This window comes from Microcebus murinus, chromosome 1 (genome assembly GCF_040939455.1).
Source record: "Microcebus murinus isolate Inina chromosome 1, M.murinus_Inina_mat1.0, whole genome shotgun sequence".
NCBI lineage: Eukaryota > Metazoa > Chordata > Mammalia > Primates > Cheirogaleidae > Microcebus > Microcebus murinus.
This window is the reverse complement of record NC_134104.1, coordinates 107,470,688-107,493,989: the sequence shown is the minus strand read 5'-3', so window position 1 is coordinate 107,493,989 and position 23,302 is coordinate 107,470,688. Positions and strand designations below refer to the sequence as shown.

Genomic DNA, 23,302 nt, shown 5'->3' with positions numbered 1-23,302 from the left:
AACCTCAACCTTGCCAGGGAAGTTTCTGCCTACAAATAGTTATACCTGAAGCATTTTAAAGTGAAATCTATAATGAAAGCTTCTCATGTAGCAAGCATTAAAGTTGAAGCTTTACTTAAACACCGAAAATCTCTGTTTCTAGAGAAATGAGAAAACGACAACCTCTTACCTGTGATAGCTAAAGATTTCCCTCCACTTGTCAAGAAATGAAATTTTCTTAGTTATCTCCTCCAAATCCAGCTCTTGGGAGCTTTGTTCCTGGCCTTGAACCTCCGTGTCCATTTGGATAACGTGAGGAACTGGAAAGAGGAAGTGGTTAAGTGGGGAAAGAGGTCTGTTTGTGGAGGAGCAAGCGAGGTGGCTGACAGGGATGGCTGGATGAAGTTGCTACTCCTTACTTTTGACCAGCAAAGAGATCAGTCCACACAATTGCTGCTCTGAGCTCACTGTAAGCACCTGGTATCTGATCACAATTAAATTTTCATTAGAGGTGAAATATTTTATGTATTTTTGTTCACTGTATAGGCATCATGAATGTTTAATCCAAGACACAGATTCATAAACAAAGGGATTGCAATTACTTACCTGTATCATGGTATCTGAGATAATTTAATTGGGGAGAGAGAGCATGCTGATGGTGGAATGTGATAGTTCCTTATGCTGTTATGCCTCCTCAGATGTGTTTGTGGAACTGAAATAAAGAGCCAGAGTGGGTAAGTGCCATCCTGCTGACATTGAAAAACTTTATCAACTACTGTTGGGTGATATATAGACCAATGAAGACACTGGTCAAGGGGTGTTTGATGTAGAGTTTAGTACACAGAAATCTTGCACAATTGAAGAACTGGTCTGATTTGTTTCAGGGAGAAATCCAAATGTTCTGTCTCTTCCTACTGGCTGAATGAATTATCGCAGCAGTGACTGGCACCCTAAAGGATGTTGATGGTTGTGATGGTTAATTCTATGTGTCAATTTGGCTAGGCTATGGTACCCATCTAAACTCTAATCTAGATACTGCTGCGAAGGCAGTTTTTTAAAGATTGTGATTAACATTTACATCAGTAGACTTTGAGTAAAGCAGACCACCCTTCATTATGTGGGTGGACCTCATCCAATCAGTTGAAGGCCTTAAGAGAAATGACTGGGGTCCCCCCAGGAAGGAATTCTGTCTTCAGGTAGCCTTTGGACTTGAGACAGCGCCATCAACTCTTTCCTGAGTCTCCAGCCTGCTAGCTTGCCCTGCAGATTTCAGACTTGTCAGCCTCATAATTGTATGTACGTGTGTATGTATGTTTCCTGTTCTGTTTCTCAGAGAAACCCTGACTAAATGTAATGGTGTTTATCAAAAACAAATACTGGTTACTAATAAAAGTTTTCTTGCCTCTTCTGACTTGGTTGAATATCAGAATTGAACCTCTTCAGCAGGAGGTCATTTTCTCTATAAACATTTCTGATCATGAGTTATATAAAATTCTGGGAATGCTAAGAGGTCAAGGCAAAGAGCCTGTCTGGACTTATCATGTCAGGGCTGATGGGATTTGTTATTTATAATATTGCAAAGACCTTGAAATATAGCAAGGCACTAAATAAACCAAAAGGGAATTTAGGAGTCCACAGTCTTGCTTGAGCGTGTTCTACCACCAGTTTCTTAAGCTATTTTTTGTGGTTTAATCATTTCATATTCACAGGTCTCATAAATGTCCTTCAGAATCAGTATTACTATTAGAAACATAAGAGGCATAAATAAATCCTTTCTTATTTCCCTTTCTAACCATAAACTTTCCCTTTTAAAAAAATCATTATTTTTTCTTCTTTATAGTTTTAATGGTGATATAAGCATTTAATATTTATTGGGCACCCTTGGTATATCAAAAAATAAAGTACATGATTCTTGCTCTCAAATAATAAAATAAGGAGAAATATTCTGGAATTTCCTATTTAGAAAGTCATATTAAAAAATAAATTCTGGATCTGCCATTTAAATTATTTAACAATCCAAAACTAGGAAAGAGAAACAGCTAAGAAAATTATTTTTCTTAAAAATCATTATTAAATCTGTGTATTTGGGGGTATGTCTGTGCCCTAATTTATAGATAATTCTATAAAGGTAGAAGCATAAATTCCAATAATTAGATAATTTACCACTAAGCCATTCTGTTGGTAGTATGTCAACAACATATTTTGAGTATTCCCTACGTATCAGGCACTTAGAGATCCCAAGGTGAATCAGACGTGGTTCCTGCTCTTTCTAGTGGAGGAAACAAACACTCAGAGGGGAAATGCTGTGAGCACAGTGGGGCGGGGCTGTGGGAGCCCTGGGGATAGGCAGGAGAGTCTGTGGTTAGGAGCACTGTCTCAGGGGCCAGATTGCTTAGTTTTGAACCATGACTCTATCTCTTACTAGCTGTGTGGCCTTGGGTAGTTCATGTAATCTCTCTGTGCCTCAGTTGATTCACCTGTGAAATGAGGATAATTTTATATATTGACCATACTGAGACTTCTAATCTATGAACATGTTATATTACTCTATTTGTTTACACTTTATTTATCCCCTCATTGTTTATTTTTGTTGTTGTTGTTTTGTTTTTTTGAGACAGAGTCTCGCTTTGTTGCCCAGGCTAGAGTGAGTGCCATGGCGTCAGCCTAGCTCACAGCAACCTCAAACTCCTAGGCCCAAGCAATCCTCCTGCCTCAGCCTCCCAAGTAGCTGGGACTACAGGCATGCGCCACCATGCCCAGCTAATTTTTTTCTATATATATATATTAGTTGGCCAATTAATTTCTTTCTAGTAGAGAAAGAAATTAAAGAAAGAAAGAAATTAATTTCTCTATAAAGAAATTAATTTCTTTATAGTAGAGACGGGGTCTCACTCTTGTTCAGGTTGGTTTTGAACTCCTGACCTCGAGCAATCCACCTGCCTCGGCCTCTCAGAGTGCTAGGATTACAGGTGTGAGCCGCCACGCCCGGCCGCCCCCATTGTTTATTTAGGCTTAATGCCCAGAGGTGGAATGACTGAATCAGATGATATAGTCACTTTAAAGACTTTTGCTACATATTGACAAGTTTCATCATTGCTTGTGATCATCTCTTGCCCAGCCCCTCTTATTACTTTAATCCCCAGCTTGGAATTCATGGTCCCACTCTTTTCAATAAAGAGAGTGCTGCCTAAACTTCACCACCCTTCTCTCCCTCTTCAGTTAGATGCTGACAAGGGCCATACGGATGGAAAGGGTTGGTATCTGGGATGCACCGAGAGTTAAGAATGTGATTCAGCCACATCCAGAGGAAACCTCTGCTCTCTTGGGTATTTTATCAAAAGACTTAGAGTAGAAGGCTTGGGTATAAGAAGTAGGGTAGAAGGAAAAGATGGGATTGGGGGATCCTGGACCAGGTCTGGAGGGATGGGGCCAGGGAGGGTACATAAATATGTGGAAGCTGAGATTTTCCTCGTCTACATTTTTATGCCCTTGCCCCCACCCCACAGCATAAGAGTTCACCTAAATCTCTTGTCCCAAGGCTGCCTCTGATGCAGCAAAGGATTAGGGCTGAATATGGGATCTCAGGCAGCAAGGGGTCTGTAGCAGCAAAAGGGAAGAGAAAAAACAAAGTGGGTGCCATAGGGTGGCAGGAGAGTTTTTGCAGCTATGCAGTGGGGCAAAGGGGGGCAAAGGAAGGTCCAAAATCATTCACCTATAAAAGAAATGCACTATGTAAGTGCAGAGATCTGCACCCGAGTCTATCTGCTTTCTTTGTTGATAAATTTTTTAAAAAAATAACACTAATGATATCATGAGAAAAACTAGTATGTATTCCAAACTGGGAAATTAGTATATAAAAATTCAATGTCATTAACATAGTCTCTCAGAAAGCTATGTCTGATCTTTGCAATCATTTACTCAATTCAGCCTTGTAGTCAAATTCGAAAACCTTAGGCTTGCAAGCATTTTGACTAGCTTGCAAAATTATCCCCAACCTTTCTTCTTGCTGTTTTCACGTGATGAGTCATAAACGGAAATCTGGAAGCAGAATTTTACAGGCTTTTGATTTTTTAAATAAAATCTTGTTAGTGTTTAATTAACCTTATCCCTGGAAAGCTCTTCCTTAGGATTAAGTTAAATCCTTTATGCTTTAATTATCATTCATTTTCTTTAGTTCCACTTTCTGTGGAGATGGAAATTTCCTGATTATATTCCTTCCTAAAAGAATTCTGCCAATCTACTGAAAACTGGAAGATGGCTGATGTATTCTTTTGTTGTTTGGTGGTATGGTGGGAGGAGGAGAGTGGGGTCAGGACCAGGGTCAAAGGTCAGCCCCTCCTCCATAACTGTGTCCTCGGAGAAGCTGTTCGGTGCCTCTGAGCTTCCCTTCCACACTCCTTTGACTTATCTCATAGAATCATAATGAATATGACTTGCAGGAAAGCTGCTAAATGCTAATCAATGTTTTCTTACCTCTTGTATGTTAGAATTTTCCTTTAAAAGTTTTATTTTTTATGCCTTATATGTTGTAGAGGTGGTAGCATGGGTCAGGGATAGAGCTAGAAGTCAAAAGTCCTAAAGTGAGGGTGCACAGGCATTGTTCCCAACTCAGTACCTCAGTCATTCACCTTTGGTTGACCACTCAGTCACTGGTATGGACCCCAGTCGTCATCTGAAAGACCAGTGTGCTATAATGGGAAAAGCATGTTTGGTCTTTGTCCTAGTTCCTAAAAGCCGTGGAATATCCTGAGAGATAAGGACAATGGGAACATCTTGGGCAGCTTCAGAATAGGGTCTCATTGCCAGAAAGACCAAGCTTTGATTAGAAGTTTGAAACTTTCAGCCTCACTCCCCATTGCCTGGGGAGGAAAGAGAGGCTGGAAATTGAGTTAATCACCAGTAGCCAATGACTTAATCAATAATGCCTATGTAATGAAACCTCCATAAAACCCCTAAACAGGGTTCAAGGAACTTCCAAGTTGGCAAATACATCTGTGTTAGGAGGACGGTGCATCCTAATTCCACCGTGGACAGAGGCTCCTGCACTTGGGACACTTCTGGACCTCACCCTATGTGCCTCTTCATCTGGCTGTTTATTTACGTCCTCTATAACAAACTGATAAATGTAAGTAAAGTGGCTTCCTGAGTTGTGTGAGCCATTCTAGCAAATTGTCAGAGAGTCATGGGGACCCCTGGTCTCTAACCAGTCAGTGCAGGTGCCGTGATGCTCATGACTGGCATCTGAAGTGAGAGCAGTCTTGTGGGACTGAGCTCTCAAACCCACGGGGTCTGATTCTAAGTCTCAGCAGTTAGTGTCAGAATTGAATTGAATTGTAGGACACATACTTGGTGTTGGGGAATTAAAGAAGTGGTTGGTGTGTGTGTGTGTGGGGGAACTCTCCTTTGGTGCCTGACAACCAGCACGTATCACAGGTCCTGAAGTCAGACTGTCTGGGTGGGAATCTTTGCTCCTCTTCTGTGTCAGTAATGTATTGCCGAATAACAGATTGACACAGAGTGGGCAGCTTAAAACAACGCCCTTTGTTATCTCAGAGTTTCCATAGGTCAGGAGTCTGGGCATGGCTGAGTTCAATCTTGGGCTCGGGGTCTCACAAGGCTGCAGTCGAGGTGTTGTCTGGGTCTGCAGTCACTTCCAGGCCTGGGATCCTTTTCTACGCTCACCTAGTTCTTGGCAGAACTCATTTGCTCACGACTATAGAATGTGTTTCTTCAAGACCAGCATGAAAGAGGGAGTCTCTGCTGCTTGAAGTCTCTGTTCCTGGGGAAAGCTTATAAGAACTCAATTGATTAGGTCAGACCCACTCAGGATAATCTCCCTTTTGATTAACTCAAAGTCAAACTGATTAGGGACCTTAATTACATCTGCAAAATCCCACCCCCTTTGCCATATATTGCCATAGGAGTGACGTCCCACCCCCTTTGCCATATTCCACTGGTAAGAAGCAGGTGTGTATACTGCCAGACTCAGGAGACAGGATTCCACAGAAGCATGACTTGTTGCTGTATGTGGGTCACCTAGACTGTGTTCACCAATCTACTCACTGGTAGTGGTCTTAGACTGGTCATTTCACCTCTTTGTGCCTCAGTTTCTACTTTTGTAAAATGGAAATGATAATATTACTGTCTCCTTGGGTTGTTTTGAGGATTCATTATTTCATACCTAAAAAGCATTTAGAACATTGGCACATAGCAAGAGTTCAACTACTTTGAGCTATTTGTTTTCAAAATAGGGACAATTCCTGCCTGATTGACCTCTTAGAGTTGTTATAAAACTCAGAGGGATGTAAGCTCTCTGTTATCTGAAAGGACCATGCAAACAAGGTGAGTTATTGTTTTAGGGATTGTCTTTGGTTTTATTTTGTCTTTCTTGTTTAACCAGCACTCTCATCTATAAGCAACAGAAACTCGGTTTAAACTGGTTTAAGTAAAAAGAGAATTTAGCGTCTCATTTAGTTTCAAGGGAGTAATCCAGTTTAGGTATGATTGAATAACACACGCTCAAATGAAACTGTTAGACTCCAGTCTCTGTCCACCTCTGGACTTGCTTTCCCCCGTGTGGCTTTGTTTTCAGGAAGATTCTCCTATGGTAGGAAAGGTGGCAGCTCCAGGCTTACTTGTACCAGCTAAGGCACTCCAGGAAACATACCACTATGTCCAATATTTCCACCCAAATCCCAGGATTTATTGTATTGGGTCATTTGTCCAATTTCTGTGGCCAGAGCAATGGGAAGCACTGATTGGCCGGGCCTGGCTTGCGCGCACTCTTGGAGCTGGAGGCTGACATCAGACTCCCCAACCGCATAGACTGAGGGTGAGGAAGGATGGATCTCCGACAGAAAATCGAAATGCTGGTACCAGACAGGGGAATGGATGTTTTCTTGTAAACAAAAGGCACACTGTACTCTTATAAAGTATGGACACCAAGACTAGACCTGCCCTCCAACTAAAAATAAAAATGATGTAAGAGCTATTTCTGAAAATACGTGTAGTCTTTTCCTGTTGAAGCAAAGACTGTCACTGATGCAGGGACCACAGAAGCCATTTAGTCAGCCTCCCCTTCCCATGTCCCCTGGGATACTGTAAAGCTGCTTTGTTTTCCTCTCACTCTTCTTCTGTATAAAAACCCCGCTTTTCTAAGTCTGTTCATTGGCTTGCTCAGCACCCTCCTGTCCTTGTTGGCTTGGCCCTTATTATCCATCTTGCCTCAAGTGTACGTGGGGTGTGATGGGGGAAAGTGCTTGGTGGGGAACTGAATGAGCTGGGTTTGATTTGCTCCTAAAATAACAATGAATTATATTATCATCAACATATAGCTGCTCATTTAAAAAATATATATATGTATGCATATTATACAAAATACACCCCAAGCCATATTGCATCCTGAATGAGGACAGGGAAAAAGACAACAGTTGCTTTAAACAAACTATACAACGTTCCTGAGGGATTGTTCATTTCTCTTGTCCAAAGAACAGATACCCCGTGTGTACTTCCAGAGCCCAAGCTGAGCCACTAACCCTAAGAACTACATTCTACTAACAATGTGTTTGAGGCATTCACTGGGTGTCTCCAGCAACTGGTGACCCCTAGTCTCTTTTTGTTCCTTATTTTTTTTTTTTAACAAATGCTGCCTCTTCTCCTATTTTCCTGTAATTGTGCAATGATACATAATTGTTTACATTTGTGGACAGAAGGACGTGAAAGCTCATGATTCATCATGTTGGCGTTCTACATCTGTCCATCTGTCTGCTCTGAGATATTTTCTGCCTTGTTTCAGAGGCTGCTCAGGCATCAGAAAGGTCACGCGGCAGTGAATAACAAGATCTGGGCTTGTTGAATTTGCTGTGTGATATTTCTTAAGTCACTTACCCTCTCTGGGCCTGCGGAGGTAAAATATAAGGTTGAACAACACTAGATAATCTCTCGATAACCCCTTCATGGCTTACCATCTCTGATTTTGGCTTAATTTGTCAATTCTACCTAACTCCACCTGGAACCTCTTGAGTCCTAGAGTAGGCCCAGGAGACCTCCTCTATTTACAGACTGTGATTTTGTAATGCTTTGTGCCCCCTCCCTGGACTTCAAATCACCCACTAGAATCAAGAAAGCCCCTTCAGAGGCAGCAGAATTTGTGCTCAGGAACATAATTCTGGGAGCCAGAAGCAAAGTAATGCTAACAAAGTCAAAAAGGGAGGCAAAATTAACAGATGCTTTGAGTAATGAACAAGGTGCAGAAAGGTTTTCATAATGACTGCCTCTGTAGGGTATAAATAGGAATCCACCCCTTTCCTCCCTGTCTGCACTCACACCATCTGTTCTTTGTGTCAGGCAGTCAGTGATTGCTGTATGTGACCCTTGTTGTTAGTAACAGGGACAACACTGTACATTGCAGCTTTCTTTGCTTTCTCCCATCTCCTGGCAGCTGTGGCTATAAGGTTTATAGATATCCTAAGATGGTAGATCAGGATTTCCCTGGCTCTTGTAACTAAATATAATCAAGTCACTCACTCTCCCTATTGGGAAATAAGTTATAAATAACGAGTCAGAGCAATCTTTCATCAGAGAGGCTGTGGTTACTAGGAAACGAGCACTGCAGTCAGGCTCTCTGTTGTCATTCTGCATCCATATGGCTTGGGGTATAACTCTGGTTTTCTGTCTTTGGCCTTTCAAATGGTTCCTGAGCATACTGTTCTTGCCTATTAAAATACTCTTTAGGATACAAAGACCTAGGTTCTAATTTGGCCTTTGTCATCCAACTTGCTGTGTGACTTTCAGTGAATTAATTTACCTCTCTGGTCCTCAGTTTAATTCTCAGTACAAGAGATGAGAACATTGGGCTAGATCAAGGATTGCCAAACTATGGCCCATAGGCCAAATTTGTTCTGCTGTCTATTTATGCATGTGTATGGCCTGAAAGTTAAGAATGGTTTTTACATTTTTAAATGGTTAAAAACAAATCAAAAGAAGAATTATATTTCATGACACAAAATATTATGCTATTTCATATTACTATATAACAATATGTAATAATAAGATGATATATAATATATTTCATGAAAATTATATAAAATTCAAATTTGTGTCCATAAATAACATTTTATTGAAACACAGCCACACTCATTTGTTTACATGGTGTCTGTGACTGCCTTCACACTCAACAGCAGAGTTGAACAGAGACTGTATGGGCCACCAAGCCTCAAATATTTACTATCTGGGTGCTTTACAGAAGAAGTTTGCTGACCCCTGACTTATATGGTCTCTTAGGCCCCTGTAACTTTATTTCACAAGTTGACTAATTCTCAGCACAGCTCCTTCTCAACCTGGGAAGGAAATTCCAGGCTTTAGGTGAACCAGGCCTGGGCTGCCCCTACAGGGAATCTGGCACTTACACCAAGTCCTGAAAAGGCCTGGGGAGAGTGTTGGCCAGAGACCAGCCTGGATGCTGAACTCTGTGGCTGCTCTTGCTCAGGGTCAGCCCAGGCTTGGGGACCAGGACGATGAGTCACAAGCTTTCTGGAGGACTGGGGGCTGCAGTGGTTCTGGGCTTAGGATGTCGCTGTTGTGTCAGAGAGATCCCAAGTAACAAACCAGAAGCTTATTGATCTTTCCCATGAACATCCAAGTAACCTATGCATTAAAAGGGACATATCAATTGATTGTAATGTATGGAATTTATTTGGATCCTGCAAAAAAATTTATGAGATAATCGAGGAAACTTAAACACTGCATGTTTGGTAATAGTAAGGAATTACTGATTCTTTAGTGTGATAATGGTATTATGATCATGTTTTTAAAAAAGAGTCCTGAGATATATACTAAAATATTTATGGATGGAATGATATGATGTCTGGGATTTGCCTCAAGGTAATCCAGATGGTGAGGCCCGGAAGCAGATGAGGCCATATTATAGATGAATCAAAATTGGCCAGGAGTTGCTAGTTGAGGGTGTGTAATGGGTACCTGGGATTCACTATACTACTTTCTCTAATCGTACATATATTTGAAATTTTCCATAAGAAAAATTTTAAAATATTTAACTTTCAGAACCAGTAATTAAAAATTTGTACTTTAAGGAATTTAATTCAAGAAAAATCTCACAGTAGTGCCAAAAGTATATAATTACAGTCCTTGTAATTATATAGTTTATAATAGAAATACCTGGGAACAAGTTTACCTATGAGGAAAAAATTCCTTGAAAAGGAATGGTTGAGGCTGGTCACAGTGGCTCATGTCTGTAATCCTAGCACTCTGAGAGGCCAAGGCAAGAGGATTGCTCGAGATCAGGAGTTCGAGACTAGCCTGAGCAAGAGCAAGACCCCGTCTCTACTAAAAATAGAAAGAAATTAGCTGGACAACTAAAACTATATAGAAAAAATTAGCCGGGCATGGTGGCACATGCCTGTAGTGCCAGCTATTTGGGAGGCTGAGGCGGGAGGATTGCTTGAGCCCAGGAGTATGAGGTAGCTGTGAGCTAGGCTGATGCCATGGCACTCTAGCCCAGGCAACAGAGTGAAGCTCTGCTTCAAAAAAAAAAAAAAAAAGGAATGGTTGTGTCAAATTTCCAAGTCTTTAAACATTTTGATTAATAGAATATACTTTATTATTAATTTTATTATTGATATATAGTCATTTAAAATTTTAAGTAGATAAATAGGTAACAGAGGAATTACTATTAATTTTCTAGTCAAATATACTTACTTTTTGTTTTATATTTTTAGCCTGCCTATCAATCATGAAAACATTTAGCATTTATGGAATGCTTACTATGATACTGTACATGATACATAGCATTTTATCATTTCTTCAATATGACTGTTATACAATTATTTTTTAGGCTTGAAAAATAAGTCTGGATTGGCAGTGGTTGGTATGATGGCTTCTCAATCATCAGGCATCCAGGCTCCTTGTATTGGTGGCTCTGCCATTCTTATAGTTGGCTTGCACCTCATGGTCCAATATGGCTGCTTTGTCTCCTGCCATTAACTCTGCATTCCAGAGTATAGAAAGGGGAAATAACATTCCCTTAAAGGGCATTACACATGATTTGCACATGTCGCTTCTGCTTAGATCCCACAGATCAGAATTGTGAGGCCCCTACTTGCAAGGAAGGTTAGAAATGTAGTCTTAGCTGGTCAGCTATCCATTCTACTAAGAATATTATTGCTACGTACGAAGGGGAGAATAAATGTTGGGGGACAAGGAACAGCCTCTGCCTTGGCTACCTTACAGATAAGTTTACATGTGGACTCCAGGACCCTCCCTCTTGATCTGAGCCTATGCCTTGCCTTTCCCTCTCCTCCATCTGTATTCTGGTCCCTCCTCCCTTTCTCCTTGTTTTCCTGCCAACAGCCTGGTTTGGGGGCCCAAGTGACTACATTTGCTCAGTCCTGGTGCTTCTGGTACAGACTCACCTATTGTTCTTGCTTTGCTACCCGTTCAGTCCCTTGTCTCCCTAACACCCACACCCACACTCACATACTTGCTTTTAGAGCCCAGGAGATGGGGGTTTAAGTCCCACCTCCTTTATTTAGTCTACCTGTGCCCTTGGGTAAGCTGACCAACTTTTGTAAGCTTCATCTTCCTCATCTCGAAGAAGGCATCATTGCATCACAGGAAAGAGCTCCTGCTTAGCCTACCGTGTGTGATAATTGTGAGAGTCCAAAGAGAGTTGTGGAGACTTGGGCTTCGTAAAGGGTAGAGAGCCACATGGCTGGGGAGTAGTGTGTGGAGAGTGCCCTGGTGCACTGTACTTCCATCCGATCACATTGCCTTTCTCACAGGGAGCCCAGGAGCCGTGCATCTGCACTGGACCCCTACCCTGGCCACGGTGGGTAGGTTCAAGCATAAAGTCTTGTCCCAGACAGGCTTGATTACTTCTTTTGGGAATATGGTATTTTAACTCAATAGGACTCAACTCAGAGTCCTATTAGTGGCTGAGGTCTGTAGGCACCATCCACAAACCCGGGGTCCTGGAGTTTTCCTTCCTGAGCCCTGGAGGTCAAAAGTCCTTATACTCTGTGAAATACCTTATTCCTTCAGTAAATTCCATTTCTTTGCTTAAGTTTGTCAGAGTAATCACTCTTCCTTACAAGACCCTTAACTAAGCAATTCTATTATTGGCAAAATTGACAAAGTTTAACATTTGGTTCTTTAGTCTTATAAAGCTGTGCCCTTTTCACCCCCTTAAGATCAAAGGCAAATTGTGGTTTCTTCCCTATTTCCATTCTCTTCCCTCAGTCAAAATTAGCCATTGGAAAAGGCTCCAACAGCAATCATTAACACCATAAAAAGATGAATTTATAGATCTATATATTTCCCCCAGAATGACCATGTAAGCTTTAATTCTAATTACATAATAAAATATATTTTTCCCTAATAAAGGAATTTTATGTAGGAAAGAGATGAGGAGGAGGGCTTTTTGGAGAAAAGGAAGAGCTTTCAACCCTCTGCACCTCTGCTTACCACTGAATGACGCAGGTGGCTACCTAGTTTACTTGTGTGCGTGTCCACATGTAGACACCCACACGTCTGCACACACCCACACCACGCTGCGTGCCGTAGCAGGCAGCTCCTCATGTGTTAACCTCGCTTTTTCTCCTTTTTCTTGGAGACACCACCCAAACATTTCAACCTCTTGCGTGGTATCTCCAAGAGCCTCACCAAACTTTGGGCCCCACCTTTGAGATGCCAGTTCTACCTTCTGTCTTCTTATTCCTCATCCCCTTCATAATGTTTGGGTGGCATGCCTCTGTGTAATAAAATTTTTTTCACCAAATGTTTTTTAAAAACAGCAAGATACAGCCTGGGCAATATAGTGAGACCTCCACCACTAAAAAATAGAATAAAATTAGTAGGGTGCAGTGACTAACACCTGTAGTCCCAGCTACTCAGGAGGCTGAGGTGGGGGGATCAAATGAGCCCAGGAGTTTGTGACCAGCCTGGGGGATATTGCTTCTTTTAAAAAAAGTGGCAGGACAGATTTTATTTGAGCTACTTCAGTAGTAGAGAAAGACTTCAATACAGAACTGAGCTCAATTCCAAATGTAGCCGACAGCCTGTTCCTCACTCCTCACGTCTGATCAATTACCAAATCCCAACTACACATGAGCATGACACACATTTCTGCATCCCTCTCCTGGCTGAGTTAAACTCACAGCCTCCTGGGTGAGTGCCTGTAAAATATTTTTATTGGTTGACCAGTTTCTGTTCCTATCCCTCCTTGACAGTCCCTAGCATCTTGCTCTGTAATGCAAATCTGACTGTGTCATTTCCCTTCAATGATCTGCTGGATAAACTCCAAGTGCACACCCTCACCCCCCAACCTTGGGCTCTGCTTGCACCCTCTATGCTGCCGCTGCAGAGTTTGCCTCCACCAGGACGCTGAGCTCTCTCCATGGTTGGATAGATTCAAATCAGCACTGCATATACCTTCCTCAGGCTCTATCAGCTTGCTAAATCAACACGGTCCTCCCTAGGTGTCAGGATGATACCTCGGCTGAAGGCAGTGATTAATTTGACTTGGAATCTGGAGTATTTGCAACTCATGAGGTACTGAAGATATGGCTTTGAACTTTCTGAGCAGGGAGCTCAGATTTGGAAGAGCCCTCGAAGTGCCCTACACAGACACTTCATTTCCAAAGTGAGGCACTTAAAAAATATAAACCTTCCACTGCTTAAAGCAAAAAGAGAAGTGGTATAAAAGAAGAAGAAAAAAAGGGAGGAAGAAAACTTAAAGATGAGTAAGGAATAGGAAGGCTTAAAATACTGACTGCCACCTTCTCGTCTCTTCTCTCTGCATGGTGGGACCGCGCACGCAACAGACTCGCAAATGCCCATGTCGTGAGACCGCCAGGTTGTGGCAGGCTCTGGCGCCTTCTGCTCGCCACTGCTTGACAGAAATATCTGCTCCCAGCCACGCGCTGCACCATCTGGCGGTACAGTGCTCCCGAGGAAGAGCTGGATTTCTCTGGACCCTGTGAGCTGTGAGGGAGCGTGGGGATCTTTCGGGTGGATCATCCTGCAAGTAGTGGACAATAAAGCTGCGGGTTGAATCCTGACTCTGCAGAACGTGGGCTAGGGACCTGCTGGATGCGTTGAGAAGACACAGGCCAGAGCTGATAAGCACGAGACTTCTCCGTTCTGGTCAGAAGGAAATTTAAAGCGAGGCACCTGGAGAGGAGAAAAGAGGGACTTGTGACGAGGGAGAATGCAAGCAGATATGTGGCATCCCAGACAGAAACAAGCCTGGCCGGGGGCACAGAAGACTGAGAGTACGAGAGTGCTGTGGGGTGGGGGACCTCCTCTCTACCCTGCCCCCATTCTGTCGATCACAGGTGTTAGAACATTCTAGAACAGTTCCTTTGCCTTGGCCAAGCAGTCTTTGCAGAGAGACCTCAGAGGGAGGCTGGCTGTGGGCTGCCTTGGCTGCCTACCAGGATGAGAAACTTGTTCCTGAGGACACAGGAGGACTTAGAAACTCCCAAATGCAATGGGAGAGACCTGGGGGAGAGGGCAGGGGTCAGGGGTAATGCCTTCATTCTCTATTTGGAGGGGCCATTAAAAGCCATTAAAACTTGGAAATTAAGGCTAGTATGATGGTTATTTATGTTCATATATGGAGAGCATAGCATTTATTTATGGAGATATTTAGCTCTGTTTCAGATAAGTAAACAAAGTTCAGGAAAAGTTCAGGGTGACACCCTAAAATCACAAAACTGGTATGAGGAAGAGTTTGGGCTTAAACATAGCACCTTTCCCACTTCATCACGCTGGTTCAAACTGAATTCACTTACTGAAAAATCAATCTGTATTTTAGTGGCAGGGTAGTTTCTGTGATTTTTAGAAACTGATTTAAGTTCTAAGAGCAGGGGTCATGCCTTGTACTTCTCTTGCCTGCAGGGCACATGGTTGAAGCTTAATCAATATCTTATGAGTCATTTGATTCATTCATTAGAACCAGCATCAGCATCTTCTCTCAAGGGTTGTGGGCAGTTCCTGGCAAAGGATCAGGAAGATACGGCAGTGCAATAGATCTTACGTCTCATAATAATCACCTCCTTCAAAATGAAGGCGTGAAAGCCTCATCAGATTTAGAGTTAGATGAAAATTAAGGAAAATGATAAGTGCAAGATGGTAGAAAGCTGATTGGGTTTAGGGACTTCAGCCAAGATTGGAAGCAGTCAGTTCTCTGCAAGAGAAATAAGGTTTGAAATCAGCCTGTACTCATTCAAGAAATAGTTTTCAAGTGCCGACACATGTCAAACACGGTTCCAGGGAGCAGGATTTAGCAGTGGACAAAACAATTGACTGAAAATCGGGTTATACTGTATTTACATTTACTTCCTTATTCCCATGCAGTCCTAGTACAGTATAACAAAAAGACTTGGATTTGTAAAATTTGTATCCCACCTTGCTGTAAAAACAGTAAATCAACTTATAAAGATCTATATGATTCATTTAAAGATTATCAGTCAGAAGTTGAAAAGATGGATCAGTAAGAAACAAATTAGAGAAAAAGCACTGGAGCCAAAGCCAAGGCAGGAATAAAGCTGGATCCCAGTAGGCAAAGCACACCCATGAAATTCTAGACACTGCAGCAAGTGAGCCCCAGATGTCACCATAGGCTTTGCAGTGACAAATCTACAGTGAGTGATAGTACTACCTGTTAAAATGAAACAACAACAACAAAAACGAAAACCATTCTTTGGAAGAAGAACAGCTAATCCTGATGCTAAGACTAGAAGGAACTGTCTCTTAAGAATCTTCAAAAATAGGATGCTCTGTAGATGTGTCACAGGACTATATCATGAACAAAATGCCCTTCATAGGAGGCTGCGAGAGCTGTCACCTTGAATTCAATGATCAAGTCTTTGTGAGTTGATATTAAGTCTCCAGGAAATGCCCATGGTAAGTGAATCCATCTAGCTTTATGTGGCAAAGACAGTAAACACAAAGGAAAGTTGTGGCTATTGATCTTGCACAGGTCTCACGAGGTAAAGAACTGTATTGTGATTCCCAGAATAGCTGGAGGTAAGGCAGGGGGGATAAGAAGCAGAGACATCAATGTCTTGCAGAGAAATGTGAGTTTGTAAACTCGATCAGAACAATCTCAGCTCAAGCCGATTGGCCCACCCTGTTCTTTGTATATGTGTGGGTTTGGCTGTAGGTGTGCTATGACTAGGCGAGGGAAGACCAGGGAAAGGATGGAAACATTCTGTCACGTTAGAATAGAATGAACACATCCAGAAATAAAACTGCTTTGCCATCTAGAGCAGCAGTCCCCACCCAACCTTTTTGGCACTAGGGATCAGTTTCACAGAAAACAATTTTTCCACGGACTGGGAATGGGGTAGGGGAGATGGCTTTGATATTTATTGAAGTGAATTGCATTTATTATGCACATTTTTCTATTATTATTACATTGTCACTTGCCACTCACTGACAGGGTTTTAATATGAGTCTGCAAGCAATTGATTTATTATGGTCTCTGTGCAGTCAAACCTCTCTGCTAGTGATAATCCGTATTTCCAGCCACTCCCCAGTGCTAGCATCACCGCCTCAGCTCCACCTCAGATCATCAGGCATTAGATTCTCATAAGGAGTGGGCAACCTACATCCCTCGCATGTGCAGTTTACAGCAGAGTTTGTTCTCCTATGAGAATCTAACGCCGCTGCTGATCTGACAGGAGGCGAAGCTCAGGCGGTGATGCAAATGATGGGGAGCGGCTGTAAATACAGATGAAGCTTCACTTGCTCACCTGCCACTCACCTCCTGTTGTGTGGCCCAGGTCCTAACAGGCCATGGACCAGTACCAGTCTGCAGCCTGGGGCTTGGGGACCGCAGATGTGGAGTGTGTTGTTTTTAAGGAAGGACTAGTCACTCAATTGAGATATTTGTGAATGAGATATGTAGAAAAAAAAGTTAAGCTGTATGGAAAATTTCTGCTTTTCTCTGATTTTAGAAAACAATAAAATGGGAAGACAATATGGTCAGTCATTATAAGGCAAGAAACTATTCACTGTAGTTAGCAAAAAAAAAAAAGTTCATTCATTTTCACTGTAGTTAGCAAAAAAAAAAAAAAAAAAAAAAAAAAAGAAACTGGACCTAAAGACCCCTATAGTGAATATTAACATTTAGGATACAGAATCACATATTTTTTACCAACCATGATGGGCAGTTTGGGGTACCTGCCAAGTTCACAACTTCTTCTCTGAGAATTCCCCACTTCTGCCCTCTGCACCCAGCCCCTGCAGCCATGAGTCACGCTGCCCTCGCTTCAGTCGTGGGGCACAAGGGTGGGCATCTGATCAAGGGGAACTGATCCAGAGGCTGGAAAGGGCCATTCCAATCCTTTCTCTTTTCTCCTCTGGAATTTGGGAATGGGCAACAGAGAGACTGAGGCATTAGTAGCTGGGGCTGAATCTAGGGGATGGTGTAGGTCCCAAGATGGAGTGGGTTTTTCTCCTCAAGATTTGGAAAAATAAAGCTGTTATGTGCAGAAAGAAGTGAATTATTCAGAAGCACAAAAACAGGGCCCAGAAGCATGTGGCCTTAGATACACAGATAAGTGCACATATACACATGCATGCATGTCCCGGCATGTGATGGGGCAGGGTGGGAGAAGGATGGTAAGGGAAACTTGTTTCTACTGACTTTCCAACTCCTGGATCTACCCCTTTGTGTGGCCCAAATGCCCTGGTATCCCAGTGTGATGGGACACATCACTGTATCTTTCAGTTGGACCTCTGATTCTCGCTCCCTAGCTTTTTGTTTAAGATAGTTTAAGTGGGCTTTTGTGTCTCACATTATTATTTATTTATTTATTTATTTATTTATTTATTTATTTTTGAGACAGAGACTCACTTTGTTGTCCAGGCTAGAGTGAGTGCCGTGGCGTCAGCCTAGCTCATAGAAACCTCAAACTCCTGGGCTCAAGCGATCTTACTGCCTCAGCCTCCCGAGTAGCTGGGACTACAGGCATGTGCCACCATGCCTGGCTAAGTTTTTCTATTTATATTAGTTGGCCAATTAATTTCTTTCTATTTATAGTAGAGACGGGGTCTCACTCTTGCTCTGGCTGGTTTCAAACTCCTGATCTCAAGCAATCCACCCACCTCAGCCTCCCAGAGTGCTAGGATTACAGGCGTGAGCCACCGCACCCGGCCTGTGTCTCACGTTAAATGCTCCCTGACCAAAACATTGAGTAAAATAGGGAGGCTTTCTTTCCTTTGTGTTATAGGAGAAAGAAATAATTGATTTGGCATGCATATATATTGTATTTTTGTATATATATTTTTAAAAGGAAATAACAAGCATTTTGGGGGGACATCTATGAAGTTTGTTAAAGAATGAAAAACAATGAAAGAGTGAGTTTCCAGTTTAGTGTTAATGTGTGGGGTGGAATATTTCACTGGCTCTTTTTGATGTGCTTTTCTGATCCCCCGTGCTCACTTCACTTCACCTGTACCCTGCCTAGTCCAGGCAGCTCCAAATAAACTTTTGGGAGAAGCGGGTGACTCTGGATCCAGAGAACAAAAATGATTCTTAAGTTCGATAGTTACTGGTTTAGGTGTAAAGCAGTCAGTTATGTTCTTATAGGATGGGTTTGTTTTTTTGTCTCTAAACTAGCTAGAAAATTACAAGGGCCGAGCATGGGCAGGAGCTAAAGAGGAGGTACTCCAAGAGTACAGAATTCCTGCTGGAGCAGGTACCATCTTTTACCAGTACTAGAGAACATTGGGGAAACCAAGTCAGTGCCCAGTGCCACCTCATTGCTGTCCAGGTGAAGACTGAGCTGACAGCAGGGGACAGGTCCCCCGTCTACCAACCTGTAGGAGGGGCACTCTCTAGGCCCCAAGACGTAGTCTGACTTAGGACTGTAGTAAACCCCTCATCCAAATGGCCTACCCCTCGGATAGGAGGGAGCAGCTATGCCTCCCATGGGGAATGTGCTGGTGCAACCAAGCACAGAACCAGGTGAGCCCCCAAATCTGGACTGTGATGGAAGCCTCCCTCCCACCTCCCAGCCGACTCTTTTGGACATACTAAAAAAAACAACAACCTCTTCTTAGCATCATTTAAGTAACACAGTCCTTATAGCAATCTGTGAAAATGGAAACTCTAGGGTAATTGTTGACTTTTAAAACATTTATGTAGTTAAGGAATTTCATTTGATTTTTCTTTTACTGGTAAACTTTTAAAACTCTTTCTTTAATAACATATTTAAGTTTTAAAAAGATCATAAAGAGTCTTGAAGGATATTCCTTGCTGCCCTCAACAAAAGAAAAACATTTTTGTATGACTCTTTACATTAGCTCAAGGAAAAACATTTTTGTATGACTCTTTACATTAGCTCACCCAATCTTCTATGCCTTCACACAGGTGTATCTTTAGTAGGTGCAACAGAAATCCTTTTTGAATAATGAAAGAGGATTAATTAATCCATATTAGAAAGAATCTTGAAGGACACCAGCATCACCAAGTTCACACTCTTTAGATAACTATGCAGAAAATTCACTCTCCACTCTCTAGTCTTCATTTCAGTGTGTGATGGATAATGTGACACACAGCCACAGAGGACAGAGGCACAGACAGTGGCCAAGTGGGGATGGTGGCAGGCACACCTGGCCTCAGCCTATTCCTCAAAAAACCTCGAAAAGTATCTCAGTCCAGAAAGCAGAAGAGCTTTCCTGGAAAATGGGCCCTTGTTGGCTAGGCTAAGTTAGGCCAAGCCACAGTAACAAATAACCTCCCAAACTCACTGGTTTTACTAAAATAAGTTTATTTACCACTCTTGTTGTGCTCCAGTGCAGGGCAGGAAGACTGCCTCTGTTTTGTAGCCTTTCAGCGGGATCTCACAGCTTCCAAGACTGCAGCACCAGGGGAAGAGAGAGCTGGAGGATGGCTTGGGCTGTTTTTCAGGGCCAGGTCTCAAAATGGCATATCGTCTGTATAGCCTCACTCACAGAGCCCCAGTCGAAAGGAGGCAGGGAAACGTAGTTTAGCTGTGTGCCAAAGAGGAGGACACTTGGTGGAGAGCACGTAGCATTGTTTGCCAGAGGGTCTGTGGGGGAAGGCGTGACAGCAAATGGGCAGGGCAGAGGGAGCAGCTCTGTGGCAGCAAATGAAAGTCTATATTCCTGCTTCTCCTGGGGCCTCTGGCCTGGGATGCAGGTACTGAAATTCCCCATGTTAAGGCACACTATTCATTATACTTGGCTAAATAGAAAGATAGCAAATTTCAGTACAAAGCAGTCAACTGTGGCATCCTGGAATGCATAGCTCTGGATTAGTTTTGCTACACTTTTTTGCTTAGGTAAAGTCCATGGTAAATTGGAACCTGAGGAGAATGCAACGACAGGGTGACAGCTTGTGTGCACTGAATTGCATGTTTCTGGTGGGATATCAGCTTGAGTCACCTGAGAGGTCCAGGCCTTAGCCTCTGCACATTCTCTTACACACCAGTTTTGGGGAAAGAGGGAACAAGGCTGGTAGGAGCTCCCGAGTCCCTCACTCTCCTCCAGAATCAGATTCATGGCCACAGAAGGAATAGTGGGTGAGGACATTTGCTGAGTGAGCGACACACCTGCTTGCAACTTATTCTGTCTGCTACTTTCAGAGAGGGTTGAATTCCCTTAGGCCAAGATTCTAGCAAAGAAACACTATTCCTTAAGACTCTTGCCTTTTCACTCCTGGGTGGCTTTCCTCGCACTGTACATAACCCACTCCCCCAACCCCATCCCAGGGTCTCTGCAACTTGTCTGATCCTGTCCATGAGGATGGGCAGGGGAGACTCTCTAGAGATTTCTGACTTGGTTCTTCTTTGAAAATAGGCCAGTGAATCTCAGCTCTGGGCTGTGACACCCTGGTTACCCAAGGGGAGGGGCAATCACAAAGTCTGTAAATCAAAATATAATTTAATTCAGTGTACACCAGCATTTACAGAGGCAAGAGGGCTTCTTCCAAGGGGGAATTTTGGCTCAGAAACCAGGACCCCAGCTCTGCCCTTTCTTTCTGCCCTTTAGTTTCAAAGAACAGGTACCCTTTTCTCTATACTGACCAGCATTGCTCTATCCCTTGTTACTGGGGGAGGTGGCCCACCAGCCATCAGCCCTACGCCATGGCCGATTGCCATGGTGAAGGGGATTGGGAATGTGTACATCACTAGAGCAGCACCAAGCACTGAAATATCACAGGCCCCATGACGTCTGAATAGAAGGGATTAAGGACAGCAAGGCAGTTAGAAAAATGGGGCCAGTGGCTTGAGACTGGTCTTGAAGCAGCATTTCTATTCCAGCTGCTCTGTTTTCATAATAACTAGACTGAATCTTATTGGAAAGGGAGAGGTTGAAGAAAAAAGGGAGGTTAAAAACCCCCTATCCCTACTTTCTACCTTCTGCAATCTCCCTGGGTTCTCATTCCAGTTTCTGTAGGTAAACAGTTGGGACAAACGTCCATTCTAATGGCAGGGCATGCTTACCTTGGAGCTGGTGCACCCCGATGGTGTCCAAGGTGCTTCTCTCTCTCCCTTCACCGGAGTTGGGAGGGGCAGTGGTCCCCTCTCCTAACCTCTCTCCCTGCAGATGGGCAGACGCAGAGGAGAGGCATAGCACTGTCCCTTGCCCTGATTGTGTGAATGTGTGAGCCACAGCTGAATTATGGGCACTGAACACCTGTGAAGTGACGTGGGAGCGGCCCCCATGGAGGAACAGATGGGGCTGTGAGAACAAAAGCCCTTTGTAAACTGTGAGGAGTGCTCCTCTTCATTTGAGCACAGTCTGCACTTGTTTTCATTGAGTTCTGGAGCTTCTTCCTATTCCAGTGGTCGTATCTTGCCTTGGCTGGGTCCACCAGAAGGACTTAGGGTGGCCTTCGCAGATTCTTCTTGCTGCTGCTTTCCGGCAGCATCACAAGCACTGATGTTCTCAGAGCTGAGGGTGTCAGGTGACAGTGACACGGGTGCCCCACAGTGGCACGGTATTTGCCACCCCAGAGCCAGCAGGGGGCCCTGCATCCTTGTGAGAATGCCGGCTGCCACCTGGAGAGGGAGGGCGGGTCACAGCAAAATGAATGTCATTGCCACTGCCTTTGATTCCCAGAGAGGGAGCCACAAAAACGCCTCCTGGCCAGATCCCTCTTCCGAGGGCTCCCACAGGACCCTGGGACCACACATTTCATGTGCGAAGAGAGGGGCACGACTTTAGCACACTGCTGTGGGTGCCCAGGCTGTGTCCTGTTTTATGTGCATGTGTGACAGTTTGTAGGGACTGTTTGGGTGTCTGTCACAGCCCTGCTTCTCCTTCCCATCCAGGACACCTGGTCGATTTGCCTCCTAGGTCCTCATTAGGTTTTCAGTGGCTGCTCCAGGTTTTCTTTCTCTTTTTACAGAACTGGGAATAGCCAGAGACTTGTTTTCTAAAGAAGAAAGCTTGGTGTTAGAAGGAGTTTTTCAAACCTTTGAGAAGGGAGCAGGAGGTCACATGAGAGTGCAGGGGGGACCGGCCTTGGGGACCTCAGAGCAACTACCCACAGCGGGCGATGGCCCTCGTGCTGCCCTGTCCACGCCTTGTTACCAGGGTTTCTGTACTGGACCCTTTTTGCTGAAGACTTTCAGAACTGCACTCTAGCCCGTTACCAAATTAAACACCCCCTTCGTGGCTAGACTGACTTGTGGTCGCCTGGAAATTCTCCAGGTGTATTTCCTGAATGAAGGCGGAGGACTAGCATCTGGAGACTCAGGAAGTGCTCTGATGTCTGCCTGTGAACTACAGATCCCCACCAGCGCAAGTTATTTCTCAGGTTTACAAATGGTTGTTTCTTCCTTGTAAATTGTTGCAAAAGGGAAAAGGTATTTTGTGTGTTTTAAGAAGCATTTTCAAACCCCTTATATGAGGGCCAAGTACCCAGCACCTGTGGCCATGGGCCTGGTTGTGTGGTTGCTGTCATTCTCTGCTTTTTTCTGGGCACTTTCTGGAGGACAGCAGATTGAGGATGCAGGAGAGTCGGCTTACTGTGGCCTTGGTCAGCTGCAGATCAATTTCATGGCTAATTCAGGCTTTGTGACAGCCAGACCAAAGACCAAGATGATGTAGTGATACCATCATAATCCCAGGTTTAATATAATTTTCATAATTGGAAATTAATGCCTGAGACACAATAGCTAGAAACAACAGTCCCCAACGAGTCATTTTGCGTCAAGTGGGAATCATTTTTCATGGTTCCTCAGTGGTCCCAGCAATGATGTCTATTGAAGGTACCATTGTGAATGTAATTGGGACTTAGGCACAGGAGGGAAAATAACTTTAG

The 23,302-nt window shown here is 43.4% G+C and overlaps 1 protein-coding gene across 1 annotated transcript in view; it reads right to left on the bottom strand.

Annotated features, from left to right (window-relative positions):
- Positions 1-282, bottom strand: part of MINDY4B (MINDY family member 4B) — a 32,105-nt gene extending 31,823 nt beyond the window's left edge. Inside the window, exon 1 of the mRNA XM_076010260.1 lies at positions 170-282. Coding sequence (XP_075866375.1) covers positions 170-282 — 113 coding nt within the window. The remainder of the gene's footprint in view (positions 1-169) is intronic.
- Between the last annotated feature and the right edge of the window lie 23,020 nt (positions 283-23,302).